General features: G+C 53.4%; 1 protein-coding gene across 1 annotated transcript in view; it reads right to left on the reverse strand.

The window, feature by feature from the left end:
• Positions 1–15848, reverse strand: part of ACSL6 (acyl-CoA synthetase long chain family member 6) — a 69974-nt gene that overhangs the window by 12553 nt on the left and 41573 nt on the right. The window contains exons 3-10 of the mRNA XM_065734843.1: positions 6107–6327; positions 4913–5027; positions 4064–4128; positions 3746–3847; positions 3536–3635; positions 2997–3175; positions 2534–2566; positions 1364–1415 (exon numbers count right to left, since the gene is read on the reverse strand). Of these exons, the coding sequence (XP_065590915.1) occupies positions 1364–1415; positions 2534–2566; positions 2997–3175; positions 3536–3635; positions 3746–3847; positions 4064–4128; positions 4913–5027; positions 6107–6327 (867 nt within the window). The remainder of the gene's footprint in view (positions 1–1363; positions 1416–2533; positions 2567–2996; positions 3176–3535; positions 3636–3745; positions 3848–4063; positions 4129–4912; positions 5028–6106; positions 6328–15848) is intronic.

Genomic DNA, 15848 nt, shown 5'->3' on the forward strand with positions numbered 1-15848 from the left:
ATCTGTGAGTGCTGCTGATTTCTTGGCAAGGCAGCGAACGTTGGCCTTTGAGCTCGAAGGTCTCAGGCTCTCCCTTCTCCTCATGGAGACATGCCCACAGCTGGTCCTGGCAAAGAAAAACACGTGTTCAAATCCACTTCTGCTCGTTGGCTTCTAACTCTACAATTTCCATGTAACAAACTCAAGAGCAACGATCGGTTTCGTGTCACAGAAACAAATCTGGAAACCTTCAGAACTGGAAAAGCCCATGGGAATGTGTTTTCTGGGATAAAACTATCAGTTTGGTCATTAGAAATACCCAAATGTGGGCTACCCAAAGCAAGCCCTTCTGCAGAACTGGAGATCTCTGAGAGTGGGAGAAAGCTAACTGGCCCACGACCATGTCTGCAGACAAATAAACTCATTTTGTAATTAAAATAAAGTCTGACTTAGAAATGAATATAGCAGTAGAAGAGGTGCCACTGCCCAGCATAGCCCTGCCTGGGCTCAGCCCCTCGTGCAGCAGTTCTGACACTGCTCCTTTCACACCACGCTATGCTGAGTGCTCCATGACCCACACATCTGCAAATCCCAATTAAAAACGACATGCAAAAGCACAGCCAAACAGAGCCTTCTGATCCCACCTGAGCAGCAAGGGGATGTCAGCACTGGAAGCTGCTTACCTGGCTGCAGTGTGTCTTCTCCTGGAGCTGGGTGATGCTCCCATCTGAGCCGGTCACGCTCCCATCACGTGGAATCACACAGCTCCTGCCCACATGGGGAGGTGGGGGTGGTTCAGGGTGCTAGGTGTTACAGCCAGGTTGTGGGATGAGCTCTCCAGGGCTGCCTGGTGCTTCCCTGCAGGTTGCCCAAGCACTCACTCTTCACGTGGCCACGCTCTACCCATCGCTGTCTGCGTGGGGGACTTTTTGGTGGAGGTTAGGGAGGCTGAGCTTTTGAGAGAAGGAAGGTGATGGCAGGCTGCAAGCAAACCAGACTCTACAAGAGGACGAAGCCCTGTGTCCAGTCAGGGCATCCTCTGCAGGGCAGAGGTGTGGGGTACATCGTTGTGCTTGGGAGACAGAGTGCAGTGCTACGGACAGGCAGTTCTCCCTTAAATGCCTGCAGAAGGTGAGCAGCAACCAGCCAAGTGCTGCACTGCAGGAAGGGAGCCAGGAACACGAGCAGCCCTGCAGAAAACTGCAAAGTTGTACTGCCAAAGCAGGAGCCAGGGAAGCACAGCTCCACAGAAACCTGCACACCTAACTGCAAATACATACAACCATTCTCATGGCAGCGTAACAGTGTGCTTGCACATATTGAGGTGTTATCAATTATCATTAACTATTCCAATAATTCACAAATAAGATGCCTGCTCCTTTACCTGTAGTGCCACTGGTGAAACAGACTATTGAGAGATCTTCCGGCCGGGGAGGCTGGAAACACAGGAGGAAAATAAGAAAAATCACATCAGCAAACGTGGAAGAATCAATGGCAGAACGTTGTCATTGTATAAACACAAAGATCAAACCCACTATATTCCAACTCTGCCATAAAAAGCTTTCACTGCCGTTGACAACTCTCCTTTCATCACATTTCTTCATCTGACACAGACTTTTTCCCTGCCTGATGCGTTGCTCCATCCCCATTAAGGTTGTGCTGTGGTGTAACAAAGCTTTGATGGAATATTTCTGTCTCAGAATACATGCCAACATTCCCTACAGCAAAACAATCCCTGCCCTTATAAAGCTGAAGTGCTGCATCGTTCCTGATGGAAGCAACAGCATTCCTTTGGGTTTGGGACACCAACCACACAGGTCAGAGGAACAAAGTGTTCTCTTTGCAGATGATACTGCAACACCTGGGAAATTTCCAGATACGCTCACTTGCTCTTATTCCACTGGCAATCGCCCAGCCCTGGTCTCCCCACTGCGCTCAGTAGTTATACAGGTGCTGTCTATAGCTCTGGGTGTCTGGGAAGACATGGGACAGTCCACTGGTTTCCAGACAAGCACTGAAAGACACTGTCAGCCACAATAGGGCCAACATCCCCGGGCTGCTGCTGGTCCCATTTCCAGCAGTGTCTCCGTGTCCTCAGCACCACCAGGTGCATCCTTTGGGATCCCCAATGGACAAATTAACAACATGGAAATTATAAAGCACTTTCGAAAGCTCTGCAAAGGCATGAGCACCTTTGGTGAAAGTATCCATGCAGTTTTCCAGTGTCAAGTTGCTTCAGAATTAAAGAAACCCCACCACAAAAGCAGCGATGCCGCCCGGGTTGGGCAGTGGAATTAGTGTGGCTTAGCGCTGACATTTAATTACTGTCCCATTAACATGTTCAGCAAGGATGAATTATCTCATTTAAGCATCCCCAGGCAGAGGGTAGGTAGAAAATGAAGCACATCTCCAGCTCTCAGCACTGACAGCCCCCGTTGCTCCCTCACGGGGAGGGTTGCAGGGTGCTGCCCCAGCCCAGAGCAGCTTGCTGCTCCTCTGCTGGGGAAACAACCACCTGCAGCTCTCAGTGGAGTGGCAGCATGACAGCACTCACCACAGGCGCATGTCGGCTCTCCCGGCCACAGTCCTGAAAGAGATTCAAGCAACAAAGATCATTTCCACTACAATTCCTGCAGGGTTGCCCACTGGCTTATCGTTGTGAACCACTAAGGGAGAGCTGTGAGATGGAGCAGAGCCATTTGTGGCTAGCTCTGAAGTCATCTTTTGTGTCCAAAGCTGCCTGGATGACCTACGATGTCATCCCTAGATTCAAGGAGTGCCTGGGCTGGGGCTGTTTCATAGGAGGAGGCTTTAATAGCAGCTGATGCCTTATTGTGTGAAACATTGGCTCTCCCACCAACAAGGGACAATGCTACGAGGAACTGTGCTGAGCCATGCACCAGTATGAAGAGCCATGAGCCCCACACTCTGACCCTGCCGTGCAGTTCACAAGTCACAGTGGTTTTTACACCTTCTAGGCACAAAGTATATGAGAAGGAAAGGGAGGGCAGCCCCACCTCCACCTCCTGCATGGTCTGGATGCGGACCCCGCAGCGCCTTCCCCTCTCTGTCAGCTCCTTCTCAAAGGGGTCCATCAGGATGATGGAGCTCAGCCCCGGTGTTTCCCTCCTCTCCACGTGGTCCAGCAGCGTCCTGGCTTTGTCAGGTTTGTCACAAATGACTGTGGAAATGTCCGCTGGAAGGAAGGCAGACAAACAAGTTGTTTTTGGGAGATAGTTTTCGATGCAAGTCTGGATGCTCACTCCTAGCTAACACCATACGAGTGCAGTTAACAGCAGAGATACCAGAGTACAATGTGTTCTCTTAGAAAACCACTGCAATTTCAGTTAACAAGGCTAAAAGAGTAGCTGACACCAACAATTGTTTTGGGATCCACTTCAAAATACTCCACTTGCACACTGCATGGCTATAAGTCTGGGAGGGAACACCAAAACCTCTTAAGAGACTTCAGCACACATCCTTTGGGAAGCAGGAGGGGATGAACCCTTCCAAGCAGCACGGCTGCTTTGTGAGATGGTGATAATTCGGTGCATACCTGTGTTGACGATGTACCGGATGGCTCCAGGACCCAGGGTGTCATAAAGGGGCACCACCACCATGGAGTAGGTGTAGCAAGCCAGCTCAGAAATGATCCACTACCAAAGAGGTGAAAAGGAACAGTGGGAGCAGTTTTAACGCACTTGGAAACTCAAGTCAACTCTCTCAAGTCAGGTACATTAGTGAGACATCTTAAAATAAACCTCACCTCCGGGCGGTTCTGAGCAAAGACCCCGATGAACTGCTCCGTGGACGGCTTGCAGCCCTGCTGCAGCAGCCCCGAGCCCAGAGCTTCTGCTCTTTCAGCCACCTGGAAGTGGGAGAGAAAAAAAGTACATCAGAGAGGGGAATAAGAGCAGCAGCAAACGAAGGGAAGACTCAGCTATGCAGGAAGGGGGTCTCAGATTATTGCACCAGCTGTGTAAAAGCCATTTTTACATTATCTCTAGCTTAGGGTGCTCTTTCACTCGAGGAAGAGTGAGAGTGCTGGGAGGAGGGCTCCACATGGGGTTTGGCTCCAGCTCACCTCTTTGTATGACAGCCACTGGTAGGGCTGCTTGGGCTTCCTGAAGCCCAGGCAGGGGCCATTCTCTGGAAGACAGAAGCAGAGACAGTAGAGTTAGGGAAGTGCTGGGAGCTGATGCCTGATGCTGCGGGGATGCACCCCCAGAGCTTCTGCCACAGTCCCCTGCCCTGCTGTGAGTTATGGTGTAAGCTGGATGGATAACTGGTAGAGAAAAAGCAACAGGCAGAAATAAATACCAGTTTCTGCAGGAGAGAGAGAACTCTATGGGGACCTGCAGATCTACATCTGGATCAGGCTCATTTAGTATATTCAGAAGTGTTCTGGATGTGAATAATGCATGATGAGTGTCACTGATGCTGCAGAATTCAGGGCTTTAAATTGTCTGCCCGTGACAGCAAAAAGACCTCATGGTACCAAGAGACTTCACAGTGAAATTCAATGGTATTAGATGCAAAATAATGCGCAGTGCTAATAAGAACCTTAATTACAACTCCCTAGTGATTTCTTTAAATCGCTTATTCAGTTATCAGTAAAAGAGATGTTAAAGCTGTTCTGATTAATTCTGAGCAAGAAGGAGCAAAACTGCATCCAGACCCGTGGGCACCCCTTCAGCCACCCAAGCCTTGTAGGCTCCAACTCCTTGGCATTCAACATTGGCCAGCACTGCTCTCACTTGGCCACCCACACCCCGTTGGCCTCCTACAAACATTCACCCTCCTACGCCACTTGGGTTTTAAAAGACTTCTTGGCCTTCCACGTTTTTGACTTCTAAAATCCTTTGGTGACCAAAATGTTGGCACCTCCTTGGGTCTCTCCACTCATCGGGCCTCCCCATCCCCATGCTCTCACCAGAGATGCTGAACCCCCTCCGGAAGACCTCGTACATGGTCCTAGCATCATCGTAGTAGTGCGTCAGCAGCTGTGGGCTGTCCCCAATCACCGAGCGACGTGCCCCATCCAGGCCCTGTGTGACACAACGCAACGTGGCAATGGGAATCCACAGCCCAGAGATGAATGCTCAACCCTGCTCGATGCTGGAGGAGGGGGCTGATGTTTCCCAAAGAGATACGAGTATTAAATCCACGGATAGCATGGGAGGGAATAAATTGCTGGCTCATATGACGCTGGGTGAGGGCGAGACATTGCACTGGTGGGGATAATGGAGTGGGGACATCCAGGGGGTTGACAGCTTCAGGCTCCGTCCTTGACAAGGTGTCCTGGGGCCCCACGTCCTGACCGAAGTGCAGGACAGGCTCCAGTCTCAGCCCATCAGGAGATAACAGCAGGAAGATAAAACTGGGGCTGACATCACAGCAAGTCAGATAAGGAGGGAAAAAATAGTGAACGGCTCCTAATGGCTCCCAGAGGTGGGACAGGAGGGACAAAGAGATGCCACCATCGCTGTCAGCTCCTACAGACACAGCTGCACCACAGCAGTGGTATGGGGTGGGGGACAGTGCCACCAGTCAGCAGGAAGGCTCAGTAAAGCCCCATCCACGTGTGGAAATCCTACATTCCTCCCAACCTTTTAAAAAGTTGTTGGCATTGGAGACAGTAATATTTTATGTGGACACAGGAGAAGGCTTCAAATTCTCAGTGTTTCAGGTATTCATTTAAATTGAAACAATTTTCAGAAATATTTCTCCTCCTTGAAATGGAGCACCTTCATTAAACGTTAAGACTTCTTAAGAGCACGAACATGAATTACTCCTCAGCCTTACAAGTGGATTTGGGTACACTTCTGCTCTTTATTGAGGCTTCTGTAGCAGCCACCACTCAGTAACCGACACGAGCAAGAGGACTTAGAGCTGCTGTGGGGATGGCTGGTTGCCTTCCAGCATAAACATTTCCCACAGCTGCTGCTGTAATACTCAATTATTGGTATTGAGGCAAAGCAAAAATCAAATTAACCAACCTTACCACCCTATGATCCCACGATCTTTAAGGCCCCCTCCAACCCAACCATTCTGTGACCTCCAAGAGGAGACTTCAGCCCCATTCTGGGTACCTGCTCACCCCCCCCCAGTGCCAAACTGGTCTCACCTCGACCTCCTCTGACTGCATGCGTAGGTCACAGGGCGGCTTCACGGCCTTGGGCCGGCTGGCAAACCAATAGGCGACGACGGCGGCGAAGGCTCCGATGCCCACGAGGGCGGTGGCGGGCAGGTTGCGGAAGAACTGGCTGAGGTCATCGAACTCGGGGAGCCTCAGGCTCCGTAGGATTTCCTGAGCTTGCATCTTCTCCACCAGCGACACGGTGAACTCTGCAAGAGCCAAAGGAAGGACTCCTCAGCCGTCGGGAACGCGATGCTCTGCAGCCCCGTGAGGATGCTGGGCAAGAAATCCTTCATTGTAGAACAGTATCCAGCAGCATCCCCACGAGGGTGAGAAGGAGCAGGCAGCTTGCTCCTAAAGGACATCCAAGCATATGCTCGGCGATGTGGCTGCCAAACTCGTGGTGTGATTTATCTGCTCCAGGCTGAGATGAGCCCTGGGCCCCAGCTATGATCAGAGCAGGTTGCAGCATCGCTGTGGGATGGCAGGATCAGGCCGTGCAGCACCACCTCCAGCCCACATGGATCAGCACGCTGTGCAGACATGCTCCGCAACACCGCTCTCCTTGTTTGGTGCCAGCTTAGACTCAACTTGGAGTTCCTTATGGTTTATATCAGGCTAAATTACAGACGATTCGAACCAAGGGGAGTTTCAGGGCATCACTTCAAAGTTTCCTGGAACAACCACCTGGGAGTGCTGGCTGGGGATAAGGCACTGTGGGTATCAGGCACAGGCACCATGGGGCCCACCCGACAACACCCATACCCCAGGGACACATCTTACAGCACAGCACAGCAGCATGGGGTGATCCCAGCCCCCTCCCTTTGCACCCCACGGCTTTGCAGCAGGCACCCCAGCTCCCTGCTCCCGTGGCACTGGGTGAGGCTGTGCTCAGGGGACTGCATTTGGGTGCTGAGGCATTTTAAATAATGTGTATTTACAGATAGGTCCCTGTATCAGCACCCTGCCAGGGAGCCTGCTGTAACTGCCAGCTCTGTGGAAGATGAGCCAAGCAGGTGCTGCAGAGCGAGGCTTCCAAACAGTTAGGGTTTCCTGCTAAGCCCCACGGCGCTATTTATGATCTTACAAGCAGGCAAGATCTTAAAGACAACGTTTTTCTGCAGCAGGAGCCGGGCAGTCCCTTCCCTTTGCTCTCTGGTCAGGCTCCAGCATGCAGAGCCAGGAGAGATGAATGCAGGGGCTTCCCCCCAGCCAGGGCTCCCCACACAATAGCACCACTGACCTGAGCACAAAACAGCTTTCTTCCTCCTGGGAACAGAGTCTGGGGCACACTGGGGGTCAGGACTACCCCCTCACAGCCCTTTCCCATATATGCACCGAGGGCACAAGCCAGTCTGCAATTGGCCTACCCTGCTCCTGGCTCTGGGGGACACCTTTAACTTTTTGTGAGCAAAAAGACACAGTAAACAGCTGACCTCATCCATCGTGGGGCTAACAACATCCCAGTCCTCCCCTTTGCTTACACATGCAGCCCAGCACCCCACAACCACCCCTGCTCAGTCCCCAGTATCAGGACCAGTCCCACCAGGAGCTGTTGGGATGGTCCCTGGGGGCATTCTCAGGCATTGCTCACCCACAGTGCAACAGGGGCAGAGCTGGGAGAGGACCACAAAGCGGGATGAGCCGTGCTGCCCGGGCACCCCGCGCTGCAGGGCAGGTTCATTTCCTCTATTGTTACTCCTATATTTCTTCTCTAGACCAAGAAATTAAAAATTATAGTAATAATTAAAATAAAAATACCAGCCTGGTCCATGGGTTGGGTCTCTCACTCAGAGCTCCCAGCACATCCCACCCAGGGGCAGAGCACTTCACTCCGTGGAGCAGCACAAGAGAAGCACATAGGGCTCTCCGTGCTCCGTCAGCTGTAACTAATTATCAAGATTATCAGCCGGTGCAAGGCTAATGCTATTTAAAACTTCCCTCAACTTCTCCTGCAGGTCTGTGCCTCACTGTTAGCATTTCCCCGTGCAACATCCCTCGGACAGATCACTCACTTTGCTGCGTCACTGCTTTGATTCTGAGGACAGCATATCCCCATCAAAGCTGAGCACCCTACTCACCAAACCCCGTCACAGACTCTTGCACATGCTTTGCTTCACCACCTGTGAGTGAGATAACTGACTCCCGTGTGCCACAGTGCATAAAACACAATGGCTGTGTTCTTCAGAGGTTACACTTAATCCTTTGCAGGGCCAAATCACAATGATTTCATTTGAGAATTGAAGTAAAAGCATTATTCGTCACTGGCGGTGGTTGCATTACAGCTCAGTGAGTCATAATTCAGAAGAGATAAAAAAAAACAATTTTTTTTTCAGATTATTACGATGAGCCTTAGACAGCAGAAAGGAGGGAGAGGGGACCGCTGCTGGGCTCAGGTTTGCTCTGGGACATCTCCCCGCACTGCTGGTGGATGGGGCAGGAGAGGGGCTGAGCACCAGCCAGGCTGCAGCAGCCAGCAAGCAAGGAATGGAAGGGAAGCAGGTTGCCATTCTACTGACAAAAAAAAAAACCCAACAAAAACCACGTCCTTCTCCTCTCCCTTTGGGAATCAGACACAGCCAATCTGCTCAGCTGGCCGCCCGCCACAAGGACTATTAAGGAACAGGGTTTCGCTGGTACTAAGCCTCTTTAGCCTGAATGTGCTGGGTGCCACAGGGGCTCACTGCACCTGGGCAGAGCTCTGAGCTGCCACGGAGGAAAACAGAGCCCCGAGTGAGGGAGCTGGCAGCGTGACCGTTTGGTGACTGCTCAGAGCTGGGAGATGGAGGGGATGGAAAGTGAGTGGGGGGTACAGGCCAGCAGTGCAAGGCGTGGGTTGTTTTGGGGAGAGGTGGGCAGGCCGCTCTGGGTGCAGAAAAACTGTCTCCGAGACAGCGTTTCCAAGGGACTTTAAAATGCACATGTGCATGTATATGTCTATATATGCATATCATGTATACGTATATACACACATGCATGTATATACAAACAGATAAACGTATAGAAACACAGAATCGTTCAGGTTGGAAAAGACCTCTCAGATCCCCAGCCCCACCGTACCCACTGACCACATCATCCCCACAGCTCTGGAGCACCTCCAGGGAAGGTGACTCCCCATCCCCTGAGCAGCCCGTGCTGACCGCCCTTAGGAGAAGAAATTGTTCCTAATATCCAACCTGACACGAATACATACACGTCGTGCTCCCAGTGGGACCCCTCAGCAATACTCAGTGCAGAGCGGCTCCGCTCCCCCCGCTCATCCCCTCGGCTGCAGGGGACGGCGGAGGTGCCAAGGGGAAGGCACAGACAAAGGATGTGGATCTCCAGGCAACGCCGAGGAGCGGCCCCGGCCTCCCGCTGCCGAGAAATGCATTTGCAAAGAAACAAACGTATTTGCAAGACACAAGCTCTTTGCAAGCATCCGCTAAAACGGGGGAGGGATGGGGGGAAAGCTAACAGGGAGCTCAATGTCCCGGCAGTCTGATTTTACAGAGAGAACACAATCATCGCAGCACAAATAGTGGTATTTAGAGCATCTAAAATATCTGCACCTTATCACGCGCCAAGAGAAATGATTCAATGAATTACCCGGGGGCTGTGCCAGCAGTGCCTGTCCGTGCTCGTGGCCTCGTTCCCCCACATCCACGTCACCTGTTTGCTGCCGATGCCAAACCCCCTCCCCAGCTCACTCAGTTACAGCTCACAGATGGAAGCAGCCTAAAAGTGCCCTATGCAGCACAGCGATGCTCTGCAGCACCAGGACGTGGTGTGCAGGAGAGCTGAGGCCGAGTGCTGGTCCCCATCTGTCACTCCTCTGGGGAAGGAAGTGTAGGGGTGCCCTGAAATCATTTTAAGGATCCTACCAGAAGAGAAAGGCTCAATGGCTCGCTGCTCTCATCTCCAGAGTCCATCAGTTTCTCAAGACATAGTGATGCTAAAACTCAGCACCCTGCTAAGTCCCCATCACCAATGGCACTGATGGCTGGTTGTCCCCTGTGCTGCATGGTGTTCAGATATTAGAGTGGCTCAGCTTGGAAGGGCCCTCACAGCCCCCCATCCCCACCCGTGGGCTGCCTGCCCTCACTAATCCCCACCTCATCAGCCTGGTTTGTTCATTTATAATGAAGTGCACATCTTTAATTGCTCCGTGGAGGCTGGATGAGGACTGTGCCAAGTGCAGGGCCATGAAGATGGTGTCGTGGCTGCCACTGGGAAATGGCACTGAAAATGGCAGCTTAAAAAAGTAACAGTCGTGTCATGATCCAGCTATAATAAATACAGTTGTAACCCTCCCAGTAAGCCAGCTATAATTAGATCAGGTTAATTACCAATCAAGTGCCCTGCAAGTTGCAGAGCTTTCTGAAGGACCCTGTCCACACAGATGGGGAATAGTGAGGGGTCTCCACGGCAGCACTGCAGCGAGCAGGTTTCATCCTGCCCTGTGCACGTGCAACAGGAGTGCAGGAACCCAGCCCAGGCTTATCCCAAAACAAACCAGCAGCTGCGGGCAGCTTTGCACATCCCAGAGCTCATCTGGCAGCTCTGCAATGGAGGAAGGGGCCAGAAAGCAAGGGTTAAGGAAGATGCAAGGCACGTGCCAAAAGACCTGGAGGAAAGTGGCTCCTTACTCCCACGCGGGTGGAGCAGGCAAGAGAAGTGGGAATGGCACAACGTGGCACAAGGTGGCATGGCACAGCACGTCTGCTGCATCCCAGCAGGCCCCGTGCCAGCCGCCCGCGGTCACCACCGACACGACGCTGCCTGCAACCAGCCAGAGCTTGAGATTATTTCCACGCCGTTTCTGTGCACGAGGATCTCACGGTGCCATTAAAGGAACGTCGCTTTAGGTGAGGTCGGTGAAACCTGACGTGCAGAAACACCCCCTGCCTTAGGGTCTGCACTGCAAAACTGCAGGCAGCCGCGTGTTTGGGCCGATGCCACCCAGCAGCAGCACCAGTCCACCATGCTATAACCCTCCAGAATCAAGAGAGGGCTCCAGACAGCATCCTCCCCGCACCTCCACCCCGTCCCCATCGATGGGGGGAGTGGAACAGGCAGACAGCAAAGCAATAGGGCAAACAAGGAACCACGCCGCGTGCTCATGCTCAGTGCTCCGTGCCCACGGATGGGGTTCCCACTTTCTGTGCTTAACCCCCCGCATGCGGCCCAACCAATGTCTGCAGTCCACACATCGGCAGGCTTTAACACACAGATGGGACACACGTGTTTGTGTGCTGGAAGACAGTGAGAAACCTCAGCTCGTGGGTCACATACACATTGCTCGCTTTCCACGCACATCCCTACAGAGCTCTGGCAGAGCACACGTTGTCACCCACCCCGGGAGGTCCCAGCCACCCTCTCCCAGCAGCAGAACAGACAGCAACATCCATCACAGGGCGGTGAAACCCAACGTACACAAAGCCAGGCAGCCCTCAGCGAGGCAATTTCTCTTCTCTCCGCAGAGCTCCCGCGGCGGGGAGGGAGCGGTGCCGCCCGCACGGGGCTTTGGGGAGCGAATCCCAGAGGGGTGGCCCTGCTGAGCCCTACAGACGGCCCCAGGGAGCAGCTCTGCCTCTGCACCCCGTGCCCTTGTCCTCGCTGGGTGGGCAGCGCTGCGCCCGAGAGCTGGGAGACCCGCACGGGGCTGCAGCCAGAGCCGGGGCTGCAGCTTTCCCCCCCACCCCACCCCCCCTTTAGAGCTCTTAAAAGGCATCAGGAAAAACTAGTAAACAAAACAGAAAAAAAAAAAACAACCCAGAAAACTGCAAATCCCACACACGCTTTCTGCTGCTTGTGCTCATCCCCATCCTCCTGCCCACGCCGCTCTGCCCTGCGCTGCAGCGTGGCTGAGAGCTCCAGCAGCAGCGCCCAGCCGTGCTGCAGCCCTGGCTGTCGCTTTGTTTTGCTCAGCACCCCGCAGCCCCACGTCCGGCCGTGCCGTGGGGACCGCGCCGACACCCACGGACACGCAGCACTCACCGCAGCCGTCCATCCAACCCCACGCGCTCAGCTCATGGTCGGCTGTGCCGCCGGCGCCCGCGTTCACGGGCTCGTGGAGAACTGCTGACTGCAGGACGTCCCACCCCCTTCCCATCTGCAAACTGCCCAAAGAAGTTAAGCTTGGCTAATATCAGCTTAGGCTGTATTAGCGTGGGGCCGCCCGCTGTAACCCTTGGGGCTCCGCGGGGCTGTGCGGTCACTGCAGCTCCTCGGCCGTGCCAGCAGCTCCCAGCAGAACCAGGCGAGGCGTCCGGGGCAAAGCTTCAAAGCCTTCCTGCCAATGCTCGTTTTAAAACGAAAAGCAGCATCCTTTTTCTTTTCTTTTCGTGGACATTTTTTTCCCCAGGCTGCTAAATTAAGAGCTTCAGAGCCTTAGCAAAATAATCATAAACCACCTGAAGCAATAAAAGAGTAAGAGGATATTACTCCGCCCAATTACCCAGGGGCTGTGTTAAATACATTTGTTATGTTGTTAAATACATTAAAAACAAAGCCAGATAAATCCAGCAACTGAGCATGGTATAGGGTTTGTCAATTTACAGCGATGGCAACAGAACAAAAGCTTTACCATTCACCAGCACTGCCTCTCAGCAGAGGTCTGAAAGAGAGCCCCCAAAGCCATCACCCCTGGGCACAGGCACTTAATGACTTTCCAGGCAAGCTCGAGGCTTGTTAGAGTTAGGGTACTATGGAGAGGTTGTGGTTGGACTCAATGATCTTCAAGGTCTTTTCCAACCTGAGTGATTTTATGATCAAACATCACTCATTTGGCCCATCTGCAGCTATTCTGCAATTAGTCCCAGTTTATAAAACCACCAGGGAGTAGGAGGCTGAGCGACCCCGTGGTGTAAACCAGTGCCATGGTGTCTGTCCTTCAGTGGGGGCACAGCAGTGCCTGCCCTCGCTGTGTGTGTGCACAGCTGTGCAGTGATGGAGGGCTCTGGGGAAAGGGCAGGATCAGTCACAGTGCTTGAGGAACCTGCAGCTGAGTGCAATGTGAATTACAAGTGCTGTAGGAGTGGGGAACAAATTGAATCTCTCCGTGCTTTTATGCCTTATCAGAACGGGTGAGAAACACGTGGGAAGGCTGAAATGTGAACAAAGTGGTGTGTGCAGCCAGGAGGACGTGGGGAGGGGAGTGGCCGACACAGGCAGCACGCCAGGAAACCACAGTTGGGGTGCAGCCCTCGCTCCTCCGCCTCATGCAACGCTGTGATGCCATGAGGATATCTCCACGAGAGCTGTGCTTTGTCTGCCAGATGTTCCCAAGACCACGGCTGCGGGGACAGAGCACACAGCTGCCAGCAAGGCCCCTGGCTTCCCCCATGGAAGTGCAGAAAACAGGAGCTGATTAAAAGAACAAAAGTGATGCAAGGGATGGGAGAACTTCACCCCGCGCATCTCGCTGTTCAGCAGTCGCTCGTTCCTTCCTATGACCTTTGCTCATTAATTACACAATCTTCATCTTTCTGACCGCTAACGAAGAGCAGCAGGAAGGAAACGCGCTGTAGGAGCAGAGGATTAATTCAGTCATTAGGGATGCTACCACGAGGCCACCGCCCGCAGTGCTTCTGCCTCCTCCCCCTCCAGCCCTCAGGATGCATCCCCCAGCTGCCGTCTCCCCACACCCCTGGGAGCCCCGAGGTGCCGTCCCCGCATTGCAGCTGGGCACAGCACAGACCCTGCCAGGGACTGGGGACACAAGCACATGGGCATCGCTGCAGCAGAGGGTTTTGAGAACAATGTGGCCAGGCTGTGATTTGGGATGTCCTTGCTTTGTTGAGATAGTTTCTTTTCTTCTGATGGTGGTGATGCTGTTTGAATGACATAAAAGCACTCGGACTACGTGTCGGGGTCTCTGCTGTTGATTTAGTGTCATTTTTGTTTAGTTTTTAGGGTTTTTTGTTTTGTTTTGTTGGGGTTTTTTTTTGACTTGAAATCGAGTGGCAGTTGGGCTCTGCATGGTTTTGTTTCTTGTCAGTTCTGTCTGACTTTCACACCGCAGTGTGCCCCATGTTTGGTTCCCAGCATGAGTGCAACTCACTTTTCTCTGAGCTCTCATATTTTCACGTGTATTTCCAAGCCACACGAAAGCATTCCTGTCCCTGCTGAGTTCTGTGCTCTCCCAGATCTCTACAGCCACACATCAACAAACTCTCAGTTCAGAGCACGCAGTGCCTCTCTGCTGCCTCCATCCTCGTGGCTTTTCCCCATCCCCAGTGCCTTCCTCTTTCCTGTTGCAACAGCAGCTCTCAGAGCCTCTGTTCAGGGTATTTTGAGAAATCTCTCTAAGACTTTTCTGTTCCTTACCCTCCTCCCTCTGGCAAGCCCATAGCAGCCCTCCAAAGAGTTAAGGCGGGGGGGGGGGGGGGGGGAGGCCCCCAACCCGTTCCTCCTTCTCAATGGGTTTTGCCTTTTCGAATGTGTTTAACCAAATAAAGCCAATAGAGGATATGCAAATGCCTTTTCCCAAAGGAAACACAGGGCTGAATTGTTGCTGCCGGGTCACCGCATCACACCACCCTCGGCAGCCTCTCAGCTGAAGGGATTTGCTTGGCAGGGAGCGGGGCCAAGGAGGAGCCGGGCACAGCGATGCCCTGGAGGCGGGGGATGCAGCGGGGTGCCCAAGGGTGTCCCCGGCCGGCCTCTGACCCTGTCTGCACGGCTGAGCCAGAAATAGAATTATTTCATAAACCCTCGGGGAGTCACACGCCAACGGGTTGTAGAGCGATGGGAATCGCCTTGCAAAGTTCTAAGGTCCATCAGGTTGCTGGTGTGACGTGGGCAACCTTTTGCAAGCAGCAGGCAGGAGCGATGTGACCAACCTGCAGCACAAAAATAACTCCGTGTCTGCCCCTCTAGAGTTACAAACCACAGATTTACCTAAAGCCAAGCTGCACGGGACGTGCTGGCTGAAACACATTCCGAAGGCAACCTGGTTTATTTGTCCATCGTTAAAAACAGCCTGCAATGTTCTAATTCCATGCAGACATGGCTTAGACTGCTTCCAGTGGAAGAACGGAGGGGAGGGGGAGGGAGGGGAGGGGGAGAGGCTGGTGACATCAGCCCGGCTCCGTGGGGAGCTGGCTCTGTCGCGGTGGTGCCACCTAGCAGCCACACGCGACACCGCCTCGGCTCTGGCCCCAAACCACACCGCAGCTGATGCTTTTTTCGCATTTGCCCAACCACGTTAGGGCTGCAAGCCCCCCGCGGTCCCTGGTCTCTCCCCTCACTTAAAGGAAGCGGTGCCCGTGTTGTTCGTGGAGGTGATAATAAGGTTTTGCAGCTGGGGGAAGGAGCTGGTTGTTGCTCTGCAGCCCACGGGGACCTCCAGCTCTTACCACGTGAGACCCCAGCATCTTCTCTGGCGCTGATGCCACTCTCTGTCCCCGTGGCACCATCCCCAGCCCACGAGGTCTGGCACAGCCTGGGCTGCTGCAGTTTGTGCGTGGGGACATCCCAGCCCCTGCTGCTCGATGGTTTTGGGGGAGCAAAGGCCCTCCTCTCAGCTATGACCCAACGCCCAGCCCAGGGGAAGGGCAGCCCCACAGCTTTCCATCCACCAACAGATCCCAGAGAGACACAGTGCCCTCTGTGCCCAACTGTATCTACACTCCACATCAGCCACCAGTTCCAGAAAGCTGTCTGGAGGAGGGGACCTGGGCCCAGGAGGCAGCAGGAGGGCAGAGATGCCCCACGGGCATCAGCCTCAGGGAGGTTGGGAAGGAAG

The sequence above is a fragment of the Cyrtonyx montezumae genome, unplaced genomic scaffold, assembly GCF_038088225.1.
Source record: "Cyrtonyx montezumae isolate F1298 unplaced genomic scaffold, pur_monq_1.0 scaffold_18, whole genome shotgun sequence".
NCBI classification, from domain to species: Eukaryota; Metazoa; Chordata; class Aves; order Galliformes; family Odontophoridae; genus Cyrtonyx; species Cyrtonyx montezumae.